The sequence below is a fragment of the Sphaerulina musiva genome, assembly GCF_000320565.1.
Source record: "Sphaerulina musiva SO2202 unplaced genomic scaffold SEPMUscaffold_10, whole genome shotgun sequence".
NCBI lineage: Eukaryota > Fungi > Ascomycota > Dothideomycetes > Mycosphaerellales > Mycosphaerellaceae > Sphaerulina > Sphaerulina musiva.
The window spans coordinates 1421910-1437855 of NW_016017392.1; the positions used below are offsets into that span (position 1 = coordinate 1421910).

The 15946-nt window shown below is 49.9% G+C and overlaps 5 protein-coding genes across 5 annotated transcripts; 1 reads left to right on the plus strand and 4 right to left on the minus strand.

The window, feature by feature from the left end:
* Positions 1 to 18: 18 nt before the first annotated feature.
* SEPMUDRAFT_51819 (ammonium transporter) lies at positions 19 to 1598 on the minus strand (the record flags this gene model as incomplete). Its single annotated transcript, XM_016909203.1, has 3 exons — positions 19 to 743; positions 804 to 1158; positions 1227 to 1598. The coding sequence occupies 3 exons, from the start codon at positions 1596 to 1598 to the stop codon at positions 19 to 21; spliced, it is 1452 nt and encodes a 483-aa protein (XP_016757789.1).
* Positions 1599 to 4497: 2899 nt separating this feature from the next.
* On the minus strand, positions 4498 to 5671 carry SEPMUDRAFT_166308 (uncharacterized protein). The gene is made up of 2 exons (XM_016908218.1): positions 5496 to 5671; positions 4498 to 5441 (listed from the first exon to the last, which is right to left on the minus strand). Exons 1-2 carry the CDS (start codon positions 5583 to 5585, stop codon positions 4608 to 4610), a joined length of 924 nt encoding a protein of 307 aa, XP_016757790.1. The 5' UTR covers positions 5586 to 5671; the 3' UTR covers positions 4498 to 4607.
* A 259-nt stretch (positions 5672 to 5930) lies between these two features.
* Positions 5931 to 7032, minus strand: SEPMUDRAFT_151606 (ubiquinol-cytochrome c reductase iron-sulfur subunit). Its single transcript, XM_016906922.1, has 2 exons — positions 6625 to 7032; positions 5931 to 6532 (listed from the first exon to the last, which is right to left on the minus strand). The coding sequence occupies exons 1-2, from the start codon at positions 6938 to 6940 to the stop codon at positions 6111 to 6113; spliced, it is 738 nt and encodes a 245-aa protein (XP_016757791.1). The 5' UTR covers positions 6941 to 7032; the 3' UTR covers positions 5931 to 6110.
* Positions 7033 to 7482: 450 nt separating this feature from the next.
* Positions 7483 to 8291, plus strand: SEPMUDRAFT_151607 (uncharacterized protein). Its single transcript, XM_016906923.1, has one exon. The coding sequence runs from the start codon at positions 7571 to 7573 to the stop codon at positions 8201 to 8203; it is 633 nt and encodes a 210-aa protein (XP_016757792.1). The 5' UTR covers positions 7483 to 7570; the 3' UTR covers positions 8204 to 8291.
* A 692-nt stretch (positions 8292 to 8983) lies between these two features.
* SEPMUDRAFT_158784 (glycoside hydrolase family 72 protein) lies at positions 8984 to 11154 on the minus strand. Its single transcript, XM_016907803.1, has 2 exons — positions 10941 to 11154; positions 8984 to 10827 (listed from the first exon to the last, which is right to left on the minus strand). Exons 1-2 carry the CDS (start codon positions 10950 to 10952, stop codon positions 9388 to 9390), a joined length of 1452 nt encoding a protein of 483 aa, XP_016757793.1. The 5' UTR covers positions 10953 to 11154; the 3' UTR covers positions 8984 to 9387.
* Between the last annotated feature and the right edge of the window lie 4792 nt (positions 11155 to 15946).

The window sequence follows — 15946 nt, forward strand, 5'->3', positions numbered from 1 at the left end:
CCTCACGTACATCGGAATCTACTCCTTCCTCTCCGCCTTGGTGGCTTCGGCCTGCTCGCTGGTGGCACTGCTGGTCGGCAGCATGGGTGGCGAGAGGCTATGCGAGACCTGATGGTTGCCCTCAAACGTCTCAAAGTAGGACCAGTCGCCAATCTGTTCGTCGAAGAACTGGTCCAGATCCAGTCCTCGCATCTCTGCTTCTTCACTGACGCGCAGTCCCAAGCCGGGAATGTACTTGAGGATGAGCAGCAAGATGCACGTCACCACGAAGCTGTAGGCGGAGATGGCACTAATCTCTGCCAACTGCTTGCCTACTTGGATGCCGTTGCCGTTGACTCCGCCCGGGTACAGCGACGCGCCATCGAGGGCAGAGATGGTCTGGTCGGCGAAGATGCCCGTCATGAAGGATCCCATCATGCCGCCCACCGCGTGCAGCTTGAACACTTCCAGCCCTTCGTCAATGTTCAACCAGTCGTTGAGGTTCTGCAGACTGGCGCACACGACCGCAGTCAAGAAGCCAATCACTGCTGCGAGCCAGACGCTCACATAACCTGCTGCCGGCGTGATGCCGACCAGTCCCGCAATGGCACCTTCGCAGGCACCGACGACACTGAACTTGCCTTTGGTGCGGATGTAGTCGACCAATACCCAGCCCAGCACGCCGCAGCTCGCCGCGGTGTTGGTGTTGAATGCCGCATACATGGCACGAACGGACGCGTTCAGCGCGGAGCCGCCGTTGAATCCTGTCTTGTATCAGCATATGTACCCGCTTCCACTTCCACTTCCTTGTTTCCTTCGCTTACCGAACCAGCCGAACCAGATCAAGATCGTTCCGAGGAAGACCAAGGTCGTGTTGTGCGGCTTCTTCTTGGACTGGGCGCCGACACTCCTTCTCTTGCCCAGAATGAACGCGTATGCCAGACCAGCCCATCCCGACGCGATGTGCACGGGTCCACCTCCAGCAAAGTCGAGCGAGGGCAACGTGTACAGCCAGCCGTTACTGTTCCAGGTCCAACACGCAATGGGGCAGTAGACGACCGTGGCCCAGAAGAAGGCAAAGACCAGTGAAGGCAGGATGCGACCACGCTCGAACGAACCGCCGATAACGATTTGCACGGTGCAGGCGCAGAAGAGCATTTGGTACAGGCAAAAGACGATCTATTTCTCTCTCCTCGTCAGCTTCTCCTCTTCCCCATCATCAGCCCTTCATCCACTATCCAACTCACCTCAGGAATCACCGCACTCCCCGGACTCGGCGCAGCTCTCACTTTCATCATGCCAAAGTTGGTCAAATCTCCAATAAACGCATTCGCCGTCCTCGAGTACGCGAGACTGTAGCCCCAAAACATCCATTGGAACGTCGTCACCGACGCCACCATCAAGCTTTGGAACAGCAGCGACAGGGAACTCTTTCTTCTCGCGAGCCCACCGTACAGCAGTCCGATTCCGGGAATGATGAGCCAGACGATGAAGCCGCAGAAGACGAGGTAGGTGTAGTGGTACTCGAGTCCAGCGTATTGCGCATTGACGTCGGTGGTTAGAGGATCGCCGCCCCAGGGCTCGGACGAGTTGAATTCTGGTGTCGTGGGAGTCGACATGATGGCGTTGTTGTTGGTGTTGGTGTTGTTGGTTGGTTGTTGTCCGCCCCTTCTCGGATAGATCACGCAGCTACAACAGCTACCTTACCTACCCTATACAAAGCTGAAAGGTGACTCACACCAGTCGCAAGTAGTAGTAGTAAAACAAGAAGTCCAGGGATACTGGTCCTCACAACTCAGATGAGATGAAATGAGAAGGCCTGAGACCCAAAGCTTTCATTCACTCACAAAAACAAAAGAAGAGAAACCCGACTGGGCGACCGCGCATCCCACTCCCTTTCATATATCTATCTCTACAGGTTATCTCTATCACACTCACTTATCTCCTGGCTCCTGGGCTGCAACGGTACGGTACTGTACGGTTGCAATACCCCCAGGCAGGCAAGCAGACAGGCAGGCAGACAGGCTATCAAACCCCCCCAACCCCCAATCCCAACCCTAATCTATCCCCCCAACACTCTTGGTGAAAAAACAAAAGAGCCAGCCAGACCAGTGGGTCAATGTCACCAAAGAAAGGATGCCGATGGGTAAAAAAAGAGACAAAAGGGAAAACGGATGAAAGAGAAGGGGAAAAAAGAGAACAGGACAGGACAGGGGAGGGGGAGGGGGGCTGCCCTTGCGTACTTGGCATAGAACTATAGATAAGAAACAAAAAACTTCACACGTGGCCGCCATGTGTTTGAGTGTGAGAGACAGAGACAGACACAGAGAGAGAGGGTTTACAGAAACAAAAACCCCGAAAAAGTTTAAAAAATCAAAAAATGTGAGACTGAAGGGAGTTTTTTCGATCGAGATGGAAGGTATCACATGCCCGTGTTCAGATTGCTGACGATCGTGTGGGTTTTCTTTGATGGAGCTTGAATTGAAGCTACCTGTAACCTTACCTAGGAGGTATGTCAGGTCTGTTGTGTGAGGTAAGGTAAGGTAAGGTATGTAGATAAGGTAAGGTACCTACTGTAGGTAGTAATAACTCCATACTATGGTAGGTGGATTTGTATCGAATGTATTCATTCAAACCTGAGGAACGGATGGGTGAGTGATGAATGAATGAAACAGGTCAGGTCAGGTCTATGTAACAGGGATACCCACCAACAACAACAACAAAAATGCAAACGAAAAAACTCTATCATCACCTCATTCACGCATCCCTGGATGATGATGATGATGGTGATGATGATGATGACATGAAAATGTTGGTATTGAGTTGGTTCGCTAAAGAACAAGACTGACAAGTACAACAAGTACAAGTACAAGTACAAGTATGTATATAGTTCTTTCTTCCATCTCTTTTGGGGCAAGGCATCATCCATTTCCAATCCCTTCCATCTTCCATCTCCAATCTCCATCGATCGAGAAACGAGAGAAAAGAGAGAGAGAGAAAAAGATAAGACTACCTGGTCATTCACAAACAACATAGTCTGCCCTAATCATTCATCGCCTTCTCTCCCCCCGGTAGATTCCATGTGCCGGTACGGATGATGTGATCTGTATAGAAAGGTAAGATTTGTGAGATGTTAGTACAAAATTACGATCTCTGAGAGAGAGAGAGAGAGAGAGAGAAGAAGCTTGCCTCTGCCTAAGTAAGGGTACATGTACATGTGCTGTATGTATATACCTGACCTGACCTGACGTTTTCACGGCATTTGGACGCTGGAAAGATGGACTGCGATGACTATCTACAACACTGCGATCAACTACAATACTCCGATAGATACCTGCGATACATACTTCAACGAACTCCGATATCGAAGTATAACACCTCTGTGAAACTCCGATTGAATACCGGAAATCGAACATCTCTCTCTCTGTCTCTTTCTCAAACTAATACTATCTATCTATCTATCTAACTCACGAACAAACAGCAGTGCAGCACTTCTCAAAGTAAGAAACAGTAAACCCTCATCTTTTTTTCGGAACCAAAAAGGCCATTCCAGTCACATGCAGCTCAAATCAAATCAAATCAAATTATCTCTAGGTACTGTATATAGCCTAAACAAGCCGCTTGCTTCTTGTAACAAAATGGCTGATTTACTACTGTACATAGGTAGGTAGGTATATTGAGAAGATACAATAGCCTATTGGAGTTTTTATGACTTGTACTTTACCTGACCTTACTTTACCTTATGTTATATATAAGCATTTATTTTTCTACTTGTCTTGAGTAAGGAATTTGGAAAATTGTTATCTTTCGCTTGTATGTATGTATGTATAACTTGATATTAGGAAAGAGAGAGCAAAAAAAAGAAAAAGAAAGAGAAAACAGCCCGGCCGCCGTATCGTTTGAAGAGAAAGGAAAGGAAAGGAAGGGAAAGACAGGGTTAAATACAACCCTTTTTTCACTTTTTTACTTTTTCCCTTTCCTTTCCCTCTCTTAGGCCTTGTTTGTATATATAAGGTAACTATCGAAAGGCATCTAAAAGAAAAAAAGAAAATCTACCCGGTTAGTAGCCGGTGCTCTTTTTTTTCTCTTTCTTTCTCCTTTTGGGAAGGAAGAACCAGGTAATAATAGTAGTATAAACAGCTCGTGGGGAAATACCTACTTACTCGCTCTGGCGCGAGGGGAAGTATGGGATGGGATTGAACGGGATTGAAAGCGAGGATGCATGCATGCACTGTGGGAGAGGAAGGAAGGGAGGAAGTGATGGTCGTGTAGATCAGTCGTATGGGTTTGTGCGACACGTGAATAGGTGTTCGTTTTGATTTTCATGCCTGTCTTGGATGATCGATTTCTTTGTTGTTGTTGTTGTTGTTGTTGTTGTTCTTGTCGGCGGTAGAGAGAATGACTGATATGGTCTGTATGCACTCTGCAGGATGAGCAGCGCGTAGTTGATGGAAATCCTCCCACCAAAAGGGTATTGCTACGCTCACATTGGAGGTTCAGACATATTGAAAAAAACGGTTCGTTTGTTCGTTCTCGAATACCAGAGGCAAGTTTCATTCGCTACTTATAACCTCTTTTCATTTCTTCCCTTTCCCTTCCCTTTCGCTTCAACCACCCACAACATCTCATCAACCCTGCAGAAACTCCCCCACAGCCTTCACAGCCTCGTGAAATTTCTTCTTCCCCTCAATCAACACCATATGCCCTTGCGGCTGAATTCCCGCCTCGGCAAAAGCTCGTTTGGCATCACTCGCTCCCTCATCCGCTTCCTTTTCATAATCGAAATTCGAAAACCCGACCGCATGTTTCTGCCAAATTTCATCTTCGGGATGAAAGTAAAATGTCTCGGAGGCATCATCATCATTCTTTTTGCCTCCTCTTTGTGAGGTCGTAGCGCTCTTTTTCCCCTTCTTGCTCGGCCGTTCCGAGTCTTCGGCATCGAGTTTGGAATCTACTTCGGCGTAGGTTTTGCTGAAAATGAGATAATGCGTGAAATCAAAGGGTTCCTGGTCTTTCACTGCGAGATCGACTTCTTCCACGAGGAGGTTGTACATGGGTGGGATGATTTGTGGGGGGATGTTGATGAATCGCTCATTCAATACCAAAGCGACTTGTGCTTTGGAATCTGCCGCGAGCAATTTTTCGAGTTGGCACAGGCCCGAGTTCCCTGAAGCTTTGGCTCGGGAGAGAATGTATCTTGTCAAGTTGAGGATGATGGGCTTGGTTCGGTGGTGGTTGAGGTTGAGCGCTGTGAGAAGAGCATAGGGATCGCTTTCTTCGCCATCACATTTGACGGTGGAGCCCATGCCAGGTTGGGAGAGGATGAGATCGGCTAATTCGGAGAGGTCGAAGAGTTGGTTGTCTGAGTCGAAGAGTTGGCGGAGGAGGTTCTTGATGCCGTGGAAGTCGACTGCAGGGTTGGGGTCCATGAATTCGAAGTCGACGTCGAGCATGTTGGTATCCTGCGGGAGCAATTAGCGGTGTCTTGAGGAGAGATTTCACTGTGGCCAGCGTACGTCGTCGTCGGTCCCGCTATCTTCCCCGTCAATCTCCATCTTGTCTTTTGTTGGCTGGTTGTCATCGCCATTCGCCTTTCTCTTGCCCATATTGAAGGCAGACGCGGGTGTACGATACACTTCTTGACGCGTACAGTTTCTTGGTCGAAACGAAAAATTGGCTTGAGGCGTTCGTGATGGTGCACGGCAATGGGTCTCATGTTATTCTAGTGGCCCAAAACTGAGAACCAAAAAGTTCGAGATATATCTTAGTAAGCCAATAACTGCTGGCGCGGGTATCCGACGGAGGTATAGCAGTGCGTGAACTAGCAACCACTGTTCCGCGATATCTTTGGGCAAGCTGACCGCAAAGAGTAGGATCCAAAGTGTTACAGCATCTCCAGCATTGCCATGGACCATGAGTCCCAATCCATGGGCAAGCACAACAAGAGGCAAGGGATAGCGCGTAAATGTGACCTCTTTTACAGACCTGATCTCACCAGCGCTAAAACAAGATGATGTATCTTTAACTGTACAAGGGCCGCGCCTGTCTGGCTCAGCGTATACCACCTGTCTTCATTCCCAGCTACACTCGACGTCTTTTTCTCCCTCTCATGTCCACTCCCGTCCCCGCGCTTAACCAATGACGAGCGCATTATCTTCTGGGAAGTCGTACGCTGGCACTTCCAAGTTCAATGGTGCTGGGCCCCTTCTTACACGACCCGAGATATCGTAGTGAGAACCGTGGCACGGGCAGAACCATCCTCCATAGTCTCCCGCCTCACCAATGGGCACACAACCCAAGTGGGTGCAGACACCCAGCATGATGAGCCATTCCGGCTTCTTCACACGGTCTGAATCAGGCTGTGGGTCCCGAAGCGTCTTCCAGTCCAAGTCTTCGGCCTCCTTGATCTCGTCGGCGGTGCGGTGACGGATGAAGACGGGCTTGCCACGCCACTTGATGATGACATTCTTGCCTTCGGGGATGGATGCGAGGTCGACCTCGACCTTGGCCTGAGCCAGGACATCGGCAGATGCGGACATGTTTACCAGGAAGTCTACATGACCCATTCGTCAGCCATTTCTGACGCCCATTGATGCCAACTAGTGGTGTCACAGCTCTACTACGCGCTGTATTTGTGTCACTCACCTTGCACAGTGTTCTTGGCTCCAAGAGCCGAGATACCACCAAATGCGCCGACCATGAAATACTGGAACATCTTGTTGCTCGTCTCGCTGCCCTTGTTGCGATAGCTCTTAAAGGACGGGATGTTGGTGGTGTCCGGCTTGCTACTCGAGCCGCGGGAGAAGGGGGATTTGAACTCGGCGTGCGATGTCGAGGCATCGGTCGAGGCAGTCCTCTCGGTGTTCTTCTGGATGGCGGTGGTCGAGGTGCGCAGGGCGGGCAGCGTCTGGCGACCGGCGCCACGCACCAGCGAAGACGCCGCGCGAGAGGAGATGGACATGGCGACGGTGAGGGAGATGCAGGAGCGGCAGTCAGCGAGTCCAATGGGGGGTCGTCGTCGTCGTAGCGGCGGTGGTAGAGGTGGTGGTGGTGGTGATGGTTGAAGACCGGGAGGCGTGGAATCTCTTGCTCGGAAGAGATGGGTGTCCAATCAGAAGCGTTGTGAGGTAATGCGCGTAGCTGTGATACTAGTCTGTAGCCTACGCAGGACGCGGCTGGCTGCCTACAGGTAACAGAGTCGAGGTGAAGTGAACTTTACCATCTTTGGTTAACAACACCCTCCCTCAGTCCAATCATGGTGACTGGAGACATGGGCCCTCCGCCGGCTCGGACGAGTTTCAAGCGCTCTGTACCCGATGATGAAAAGGCCAGTTCCGGCAACATATCAAAGCGAGCCAAGCCAAGTAGAACTACGCCTGCACCTGCTCTCCTCACTCCGACATCACCACCTCATTCAACACCAGACCCTTCCACCATTCCAGCATTGACACAGTCATTCGGACAGTCTACATCTTCAGGAGTTCCTCGCGCCCGGAAGTATCAAAAACTTGCTGTGCCGTCGACTCGAAGCAACAACATCAACACGACGAGTAGCATCAGCACTGATCCCAGCACCAGCGGCGGCGATTCAATGTCAGCTTCATTCAGACTGAGTCAAGAGGTTTCAAAATCGCAGCCAGATCCGTCAAGCAGTAACTCGCCAGGTCAGCAACAACAACACGCTAGCAGCAGTACTGACTCCACGTCGAGCATCACACTGGTCGAAAGCATCAACGACATCTTCAACGCTCCTCCAAACACCCTCATCATCCATGCCTGTAACACTAAAGGTTCATGGGGCGGCGGCATTGCCAAAGCATTCAAAGGGAAATACCCCGCAGCATTCGAAGTGTACAAAACCCATTGCCAACGCAACGGTGGCGAACTCGTCGGACAAGCTCTCCTGATCCCACCGCACAAGGAAGCTGGTGAAGAGCATTTCGTTGGTTGTCTGTTCACATCAGTGTCCAAGGGTCGAGAGGCCGATTCACCCGCCAAGATTCTCAGTGCAACGGGACCTGCCATGCGGCACTTGTTGCGGCAGGTACAGGAGCACAATACCACTCACCCGGGTGAGGAGGTGAGCGAAGTGAGAATGTGCAAGATCAATTCCGGACTGTTCAAAGTTCCGTGGGAAAAGACCAAGGATGTCCTTCAAGCCATTCCGACTGAACCGGATGGTATTCGGCAGATCAAGGTCATTTCGAGGAGTGAGGACGATTAGACCGAGTGAGGAGGGCGATACGGCAGTGAGGAAGACGAGTAACCAGTGAGAAAGACGAGAAACCAGTGAGAAAGACGAGACAGCACTTAGGAGAGACAAGCAGCAGCTGCTGTTGCTCCAAGGTTATTACCGCAGTGCGGTGCAGTGCAGCTGCAGAAAGAAAAAGAAAAAGTGTCGCCAGGCGTGCGATGAAATGACGATGATGTTATACACGGCCGACGTTCCATTCCGGTAACAACAGCGACGGAAAAAGAGAATGGGAACAAACAGCTCTCACGAAAAGAAAACCAATACCCTAACCTCTCCTTTCCGAGAAGGGAAACCCCGAAAAGGGTATACTGTACTGTACTGTAACTTTTAGTTAATGTAAGGTAGTCAGTCAGTTCACATGAATGGACCGAAGAACTTCAGATTATATTTTCTCCCTTTCTGCCCTTTCTTTTCCTTCCCTTCTTTCCTCTCCTTCCTTCCAAGACAAGCAAGTTTGCGAGCATGGGCAGACAGACAGAACGAAAACGAAAACCCAAATGAAAAAAAAAACCAAAAATTATCACTATGACTTCGGACACCACTCTTTTCTCAGATATATATATATATACACTTATACTTATGACTTGTAATTCATACTAGGAGGGAGACGGGAATATCACAGGATGAAATATACCAGATTGAAATTTTGATTTTTATGTTTTTGGGGAAAAAAAGGGGGGTTCTCTAATGTCATTATGTTCAAGTACTATTATGTACTGTTCTGTACTGTACTGTAGTCAGTCCATGAATGCGTAATCTATACTTTGCTTCTCTTGTTTCTATGCATTCTTCTTCTGCTGCTTCTTCTGCTTCTGGGAGGGTTGTTCTATTTTCTTCTTCCCTTCTATTTCCTCTTCCCGCTACTTCATCTGCATCTTCATCTTCATCCTCTTCTCCTTCTCCTTGGTCTATTTCCTCTCTCTTTCAACCGATGCATCCATTCATTCAGACATCCAGACATTAAGGTACATGTATTTATCCCTGTATCCTCTATTCTTTCATCATTACCTGTATTACTGTAATACTCCCACCACAACTTCTTCCTTCTCTCGCATCTACTGTTGCTGCTGCCGCAACAATGGCGATGATGATTGATAATGACGAAGAGTCAACACAGCGGCAACTGCACCCCCAAAAATACTATCCATGCACCTCTACAGCATAAACCCCGCTCCAAACACAGCAGCAGCGGCAGCAACCATCTCAACAGGACCATAATGCGTAGGTTTCGCTGCAAATCCCTCGCTCGAGGAAGAAGAAGAAGAAGGAGAAGACGACGGAGAACCTGTGCTACTCGCACCACTGCCAGAGGAAGCAACCGTCAACGAACCGCCCGAACCAGGCCGATTCGCTCCCGACGCAGCGGCAATAGCCAAATTCTGCACCTGCGCGCCATTGGCCGCGTAGACGGGAATGTCGACGTTTGTCTGGGTGACGGGGACAATGCTGCCTTTGGGAGGGTTGGACACGCCGTTGGAGATGAGGTCTTCTGCGCCCGAGGGGACGGAGGGAAGGTCAAAGTCTTTGCTGAAGCCGGAGTTGCTGATGAGTCCGGCACTGCAGGCGGGGGCTTGAAGGTTCGTGGCAGTGCCGTTTTGGGTGGTGATGAGGGTGACGTTGACTTTGTTGAATTGGTTCATGAGAGTTTCGTAGTCGGCGAGGAGGGAGAGGGTGCCGTTGTCGTTTTGGTTGACGATGCCGTAGTTGGAGGATTCTTGCGTCCATTCGTAGACGAGACCTCCGGAGAGAACGGTCATTTGGGGGCCGTAGAGGACGGGGACTTCGTCAAAGACTCGCGGTGAGGGCACGTTGCAGCCGTACTCGCTGAAGAATACGGGGATGGTCGTGTTGCTGAACCACTGGACAAGAGTGTCGTATCCCGAGGTGGTGAAGCTGGAACCACTGCCGCACCACGAATAGCTGTTGAGGCCGAAGAAGTCGGATCGAGAGATGTCGTCGCCGCACTGCAAGTACGCCCAGGTATCCTTGAGCACATCTTGCACTTGTGCAGCAGAGTAGCCCACAGGGATGGTGCGAGAGGCGTGGTTCTTGATGTAATTCTTCAAATCGCGCTGCACCGCTCTGATGTATGGCGGATTGGCCTCGGCAGTGGCGACATCGTTAATAATCTCGTTGCCGGCAAAGAAGCCAAGCGTGTTCGGATAGTCCTTGAAGGCTTCGACGACGGTGAAGATGTGGTTGAGATAGTCGGTATTGTAGCTATCACTGGGATTCGAGCGATCGATGGACTGTCCCGGAAGAGGGCTGTTGACATCCAGCAGCAGGTAAATGCCCACGGCGTTGAAGATGGACACGCATTCGTCGTGATTCAGTGTCGGATCGACATTGTAGGAGCGGATGGTATTGATGCCCAGGGCTTGGAGCAAGGCGGCATCGCGCAAGCAGACGGTGGCATTGCTCAAGGGGTCACCACTGCCGGTGCCATATGCTCCCTGTCCACCCGGCTGATAGTCCACGCCCACAATCATGAAGCGCTCTCCATTGTTGTTCGGGATGACAAACTCTTGCTGGTGGACTTCGATGGGATCGACGGCGGCGGTGAGAGCCGCGTGGGCGCAAAGAAAGGCGGCGACCTATCGCGATCCATGGTCAATTTCCCCTTCCACCGCATTGCATAGATGAAATCTGCGCCGAGATGTTGCTGCTGCTGCCATGCACGGCCAACCAGTGATGAAAGCGAACGTACCGTCTTCCACATCGTCTTGGCGCCGGAGCTTGGTAGCGAGCGACGTGGACAAGGGCGGGCCGGGCTTTGTTGACGGTGAAATACCAATCACAACCCTGTTCGCGTGGCTGCAGGAGGAGTCGTCGAATACCTGCGCCCAGTCCACGAATAAATGACTTTCTCTGCGCAAACGAAGGACGGATTTCTCTCGGGGGAGAATCAAACGAGAGTCGACGGGAAAGATGAGGTGGTGGTGGTGAAGAAGAAGAAGAGGAAGAAGAAGACGGTATCTATCATGCAAGGTGCAAATGGAAGCAAGCCGCGCATGTCCGCCCTTCTACCGTAGCGTAAAGGCTCTCTCTCGTACTGTTGGTTGCCACGACACTGATAAGAGGCTACTACCGTCGCGTTTGGATGAACCGAATGGCGCGTTGCTCTGTCCAGCGCGTCGGTATCATGATTGAAGAGATGATGTAAAACATGTCCAATACCGAGTTCTGAGTCTGACCTCGACATCCAGATGAAGAGTGTATTGATATTGTCTAGTAGACGGCTCGATGCCGTTGCTGTTGTAACACGAACAGCAGTTAGTTCGGCTGGGTATCTATCGCTTGCGGGTGCTGAGGAGTATCATGTCCCGTCCTACTCGCTTTTGGTACCACTGCGACGTGGATTTGAATCTTCCAGTGACATGAGGCTATGGAAGAATTCACCGAGTAAATAAACATCTATACCTCACCTAGGTATTACAATACTGCCAACTTTGCATCAAGATACACGAAGGAGAAGAAAGAAAAAGAAAAAGAAAAGAAAAAAAAAAGAAACAATCTTCCTCTCCCCACTACGAATCGAACCCTCAACTTCCCCATACACACAAAAAAACCAAAAAAACGACCAAAAAGATGTCATCCCATCTACACCCTCCACCCCATCCCGCCACCCACAAGACTCATCCAGCATAGCCATTTCATGGCCAAAGGTTCTCTGCCCGATTGCTCGGCTGAAGGTTTCCTTTGGACTTAGGATCATGCGCAGCAAATCGCTCGTTGCCGAAGCGAGTGGACGACCACCACCAAATTCTAACTAGGGCCTCGTGAATGGATAGAGACTAAGGAATGGATAGTGGAGGAAATGGGATTTCACCTCGACCATTACAGTTGAGCACGTGATCTGTAACAAAATATATGTATGCTCAGTTGGTGTTGGGGATACCTTGGGTACGTACTCCTTGCATGGTGTGCTTTCCTGCATGTATACAGTACATGCAACATGGTGCGTTTTCATCAAAGCTCTATATACCTCCCTACATGCATCTATCTGTTGACTTCCAGACTTGCAGATACATACCTGAGGTAGGTACAAACCTTTCCTGCTCGGTGTATACTTCTCAAAACCTGACAGCAACCTGACCAACCCAACACACCCAACACACCCAACACACCCAACACACATGTACTCATCCCATCCTCATCCCACTCCACCCAACCCATCACCCTCATCCCGCCCTCCTCACACCCCCAACAAAGTAGGAAGAGGAAAAGATGAGGAGATCCCCTCCCTCCCTACCTGACCTGACCTGACCTCAGGTAGGTAGGTACCTTAATACTATGCGACTCTTATCAAGTCATCACAAACACGCCGAAATTTGCACAATACCTGTAAGCAAGGGACAGCTAATGTAGGTAGCTAACAGATCGAAGATCGTTAGATGGTATGCATGCAAGAAGAAAGTTTGAGAAAAAAGGGAAAAGTATACAAGAAAAAAAAGAAGGGAAAAGGTAAAAAGGGACACGAGACAAGAAGGAAAAAGTTACTATAGCAGACGAGAAGGAAACAAAAAGTCAGGTAGGGTACAGTAGTACCTTATAGAGTCAAGACTACCTTAGTCAAATAGGTAGTCAAGACAATTCAAGACTATTCAAGATTAATTCAAGCTACTTACTAGTACCTAGAGTGGAAAATTAGAGTAGGTGCAGTAGTCAGGTAAATACAGTAGTATAGTAGATAGTTACCTTACCTCTCTCTCTCTTTACTTCTTCTTCTTCTACCTAACTAGCTACTACTTACCCTATCATTCGGCCAATTCATTTGTACCTGACCTGACCTTACCTAGGTAGGTAGGTAGGTATATAGACTCTACCTCCTCTAGAAGAAAAAAGAAATGTAAGGTATACAAGATTGAAAAAGCTCGTAGAATAGAAAACAAACCCCTATCCCGTCTTTCCAATCTCCTCTACCTTACCTTGTCAACAAACAAGCAAACAAACAAACAAACAAACGAAACGAAACGAAACGAAAAAAAACGAACAAACGAATAAACCCTCCTAGCAGCCGCAGCGGCACATTTGGGGGAATAGACCTAGTTCGAATACATACCTACCTCATGTAACATGTAACTTGGAATTGACAAGTTGAATAGGGCCGAGCATGTATACAGTACAAACAGTACAAACGCTACAAGTACACACAGTACAGACATGCCTGTGAACTAGTTACGTAGCACGTCGTTCGAGAAGGAGAACAAGAGAAAAGGGAGGATTAGGGTCATGGCTGAACTACGGGAGTGATAAGAGTGCTGGCATGATAAGGTAGGTACCTAGATAGGGGTGTGGTGTGGGCTGGGAGGGATTGGAGATTATAGAAAGCAGGAAAAAAACGAAGAAAAAAAAAAAAAACTTCTTCCAGAATAGGTGTAGTTGTTGGCATGGTTGGATGTGGCACGATGCAGGTTGGACGAGGACTGCATTTGCATTTGCATCTGCATCTGCATTTACATGCTGTTTTGCAGGAATGTGTGCGCAGGTACATTTGTACGCGCAGAATAGACGATTGGTGCAAAGGAAGGGTGTGCTCATGTTGGGAATTATTATAAGGGAACTATCAAATCAGCAGAGATGTTCCCGAAACCGCCACTACAGTATCTTCTAGGGTCGGAAAGCCCTTTTTACTGTCCTACTACGGCATGCGACCGGGAAACCCGGTCATAATCTCCTCTCCCCCAGCCCTACGGGGCCTTTTTTACTTTGTTACGGTGTTGCCCTCTTGAAGAAGTGGACCTTTTTGTGTCTGACCTCTGCAGCTTCTTCACGGCAATTTTCACCTGCTACCTCCCGAGGTAGGGCGGTGGGCGGCACAGTACCTAACTCCTATACGCTGCTGGGGATTCCTGGCTTATGAACACTGCCTCTTTTTCTTTGTGTATACACTTTCTCGCCAGTCTGCACGCCCTAGTACATCAACATGCCTGTATGGTAGGTCATCATGTCTCACCTGCACTTCGAAAATGGGATGCGCCGCTTGATGTCATGAAGAGTGGCCCGTCTCCATTGATTGACATTGCCGCTGAAAAACTGGAGAAAATGACGAGCAGCCGCAGCGCAATCCAAATCAAGTGCGTCTGAGACACTCTCTGCATACATGTATTACTGCTCGCTGATGTGAGTGTTGACATGTCCCCTGCTTCTCGTGCACGTCATGGGTCGGGGCGTGCTCGGCGCCGGATGCCTATTGATGTCCGTGAGGAGGTACCTGTAGTATGTACTCGAAACCCGCGCTTTCGCAGTCGGATAATGAGTAGCCATCCTCTGTACCCTTTACTACACTAGGAGGTACTGTGATGTTTTCCTGGTCGGCTCTCGCTAGTATCTTGACTGCCATCTACAGTACGTACCTTACCTGTTCGTGGAAACTGAGGCCATACCGTGGTCAAAGCGCTCGAAGCGAGTGCGGCCCGAGGCCTAGAGCGCGTTCCCAGGTGAAGTGATTGACGGCACATACACTTTGATGTGATGAACCTCATGCAGTCGTTGCACGACAACAAAGGATGCTCAAGCTCGATACAGTTGGAGTGGAGGGATGTCGTCGAAAGCTTACCTATGAGCATCTCATCATACCACCGCACGATGAGAGGTCACAAGTCTCGACGACAAGTACCTCCTACAGACTCTTTCTTTGCACTTCCGACTGTGAAGACTAGTAGGCGCGGTCCGCGGATCTAAAGTCATGGATCGGTTGTAGGTCCCCGGAATGTCAAGGATGCTCGGAAAGGTTTCAGACTCTCAAGGTGCAAAGTGCCATTTTTCTTGGGAAAAGGGTCATGGTACCGCAAGCACTGTGACTCTCCTGACTCTGCCTTTGGATGTGAGAGCAATGAAGATTGGTGTTGAGAGTCCACGCTCTCAGAGGTGTTGCGCACATGCCATCATCATCATCATCATCATCATCATATCGCTCTCCACGCATCTCGTCTCGACGTGATCTGAAAGAGCGGTGGTCTGATTCTGTATCTTCAGTAGTAAGCCTGATCTAGTCGGAATCCGGTGTGGTGTGGTTGACCGCGGCACCGTGCGACAAGTCGCCGCGCATCGGAAACATCATACAGATTCGCGCACTAAGCTCGATGGCGGACATGTCGTCGTCTTTGTCTTCACAGCCTGTGTGTGTGGTGCGCGAAAGTTAACAAGCAAGAAAAACGGTAGGTTCGGCAAATTGGTATACTGTGACGTCGTGTGAGGTGGCGGTCAAGCATGCCACAGTGCAGTGCGAGTAGGTAGGTACAGAGTGTAGGTAGTCAGCGAAGGAGGCTGCGTGTAATCCCTTTGCATCCGCCCAGCGAGCTGCGAGACAGATCGGAGCCTATTCTGGTTCCGCGACCGGAATACCACCTGGGCTGGGCTGTGGCCAGACTCAGCCTTGGAGGCTGGTAATTCCTGTTCTCTTCCCCGCCGGGGAACGTGGGCGTCGTGGGAAGTCGGACGAGGGACAGATTTCTCAATTCATTTCCCCGGCAGTGCAGTGAGGAGGGTGGTACGGGTGGTACGGGTGGTGTTCACTTCCTCCCTCTTAGTGCGAGGAGGGAAGGGAGAGGAGCCAGCTGCCGTAGCCTGTTTGGTGGCTTGGTTGACCGGCGGCAGCAGCTGTCGCTCCACCGATCCGCGCGCGGTACCCCATGCCATGGCCCATGTGGGCGGAAGCGGGTACGTGCAAGCCTGCTAGCATACCCTACGGTACATGGAGGGATAAACTTT

Bases quoted from the DNA above. Each gene is read 5' to 3' on its own strand.
- SEPMUDRAFT_166308 (XM_016908218.1), bottom strand. From the start codon at position 5,585: ATGGGCAAGAGAAAGGCGAATGGCGATGACAACCAGCCAACAAAAGAC. The intron at 5,442-5,495 runs GTACGCTGGCCA...TTGCTCCCGCAG, and splicing joins ATAGCGGGACCGACGACGAC to GATACCAACATGCTCGACGT.
- SEPMUDRAFT_151606 (XM_016906922.1), bottom strand. From the start codon at position 6,940: ATGTCCATCTCCTCTCGCGCGGCGTCTTCGCTGGTGCGTGGCGCCGGT. The intron at 6,533-6,624 runs GTGAGTGACACA...TGGGTCATGTAG, and splicing joins AGCCAAGAACACTGTGCAAG to ACTTCCTGGTAAACATGTCC.
- SEPMUDRAFT_151607 (XM_016906923.1), top strand. From the start codon at position 7,571: ATGTCAGCTTCATTCAGACTGAGTCAAGAGGTTTCAAAATCGCAGCCA.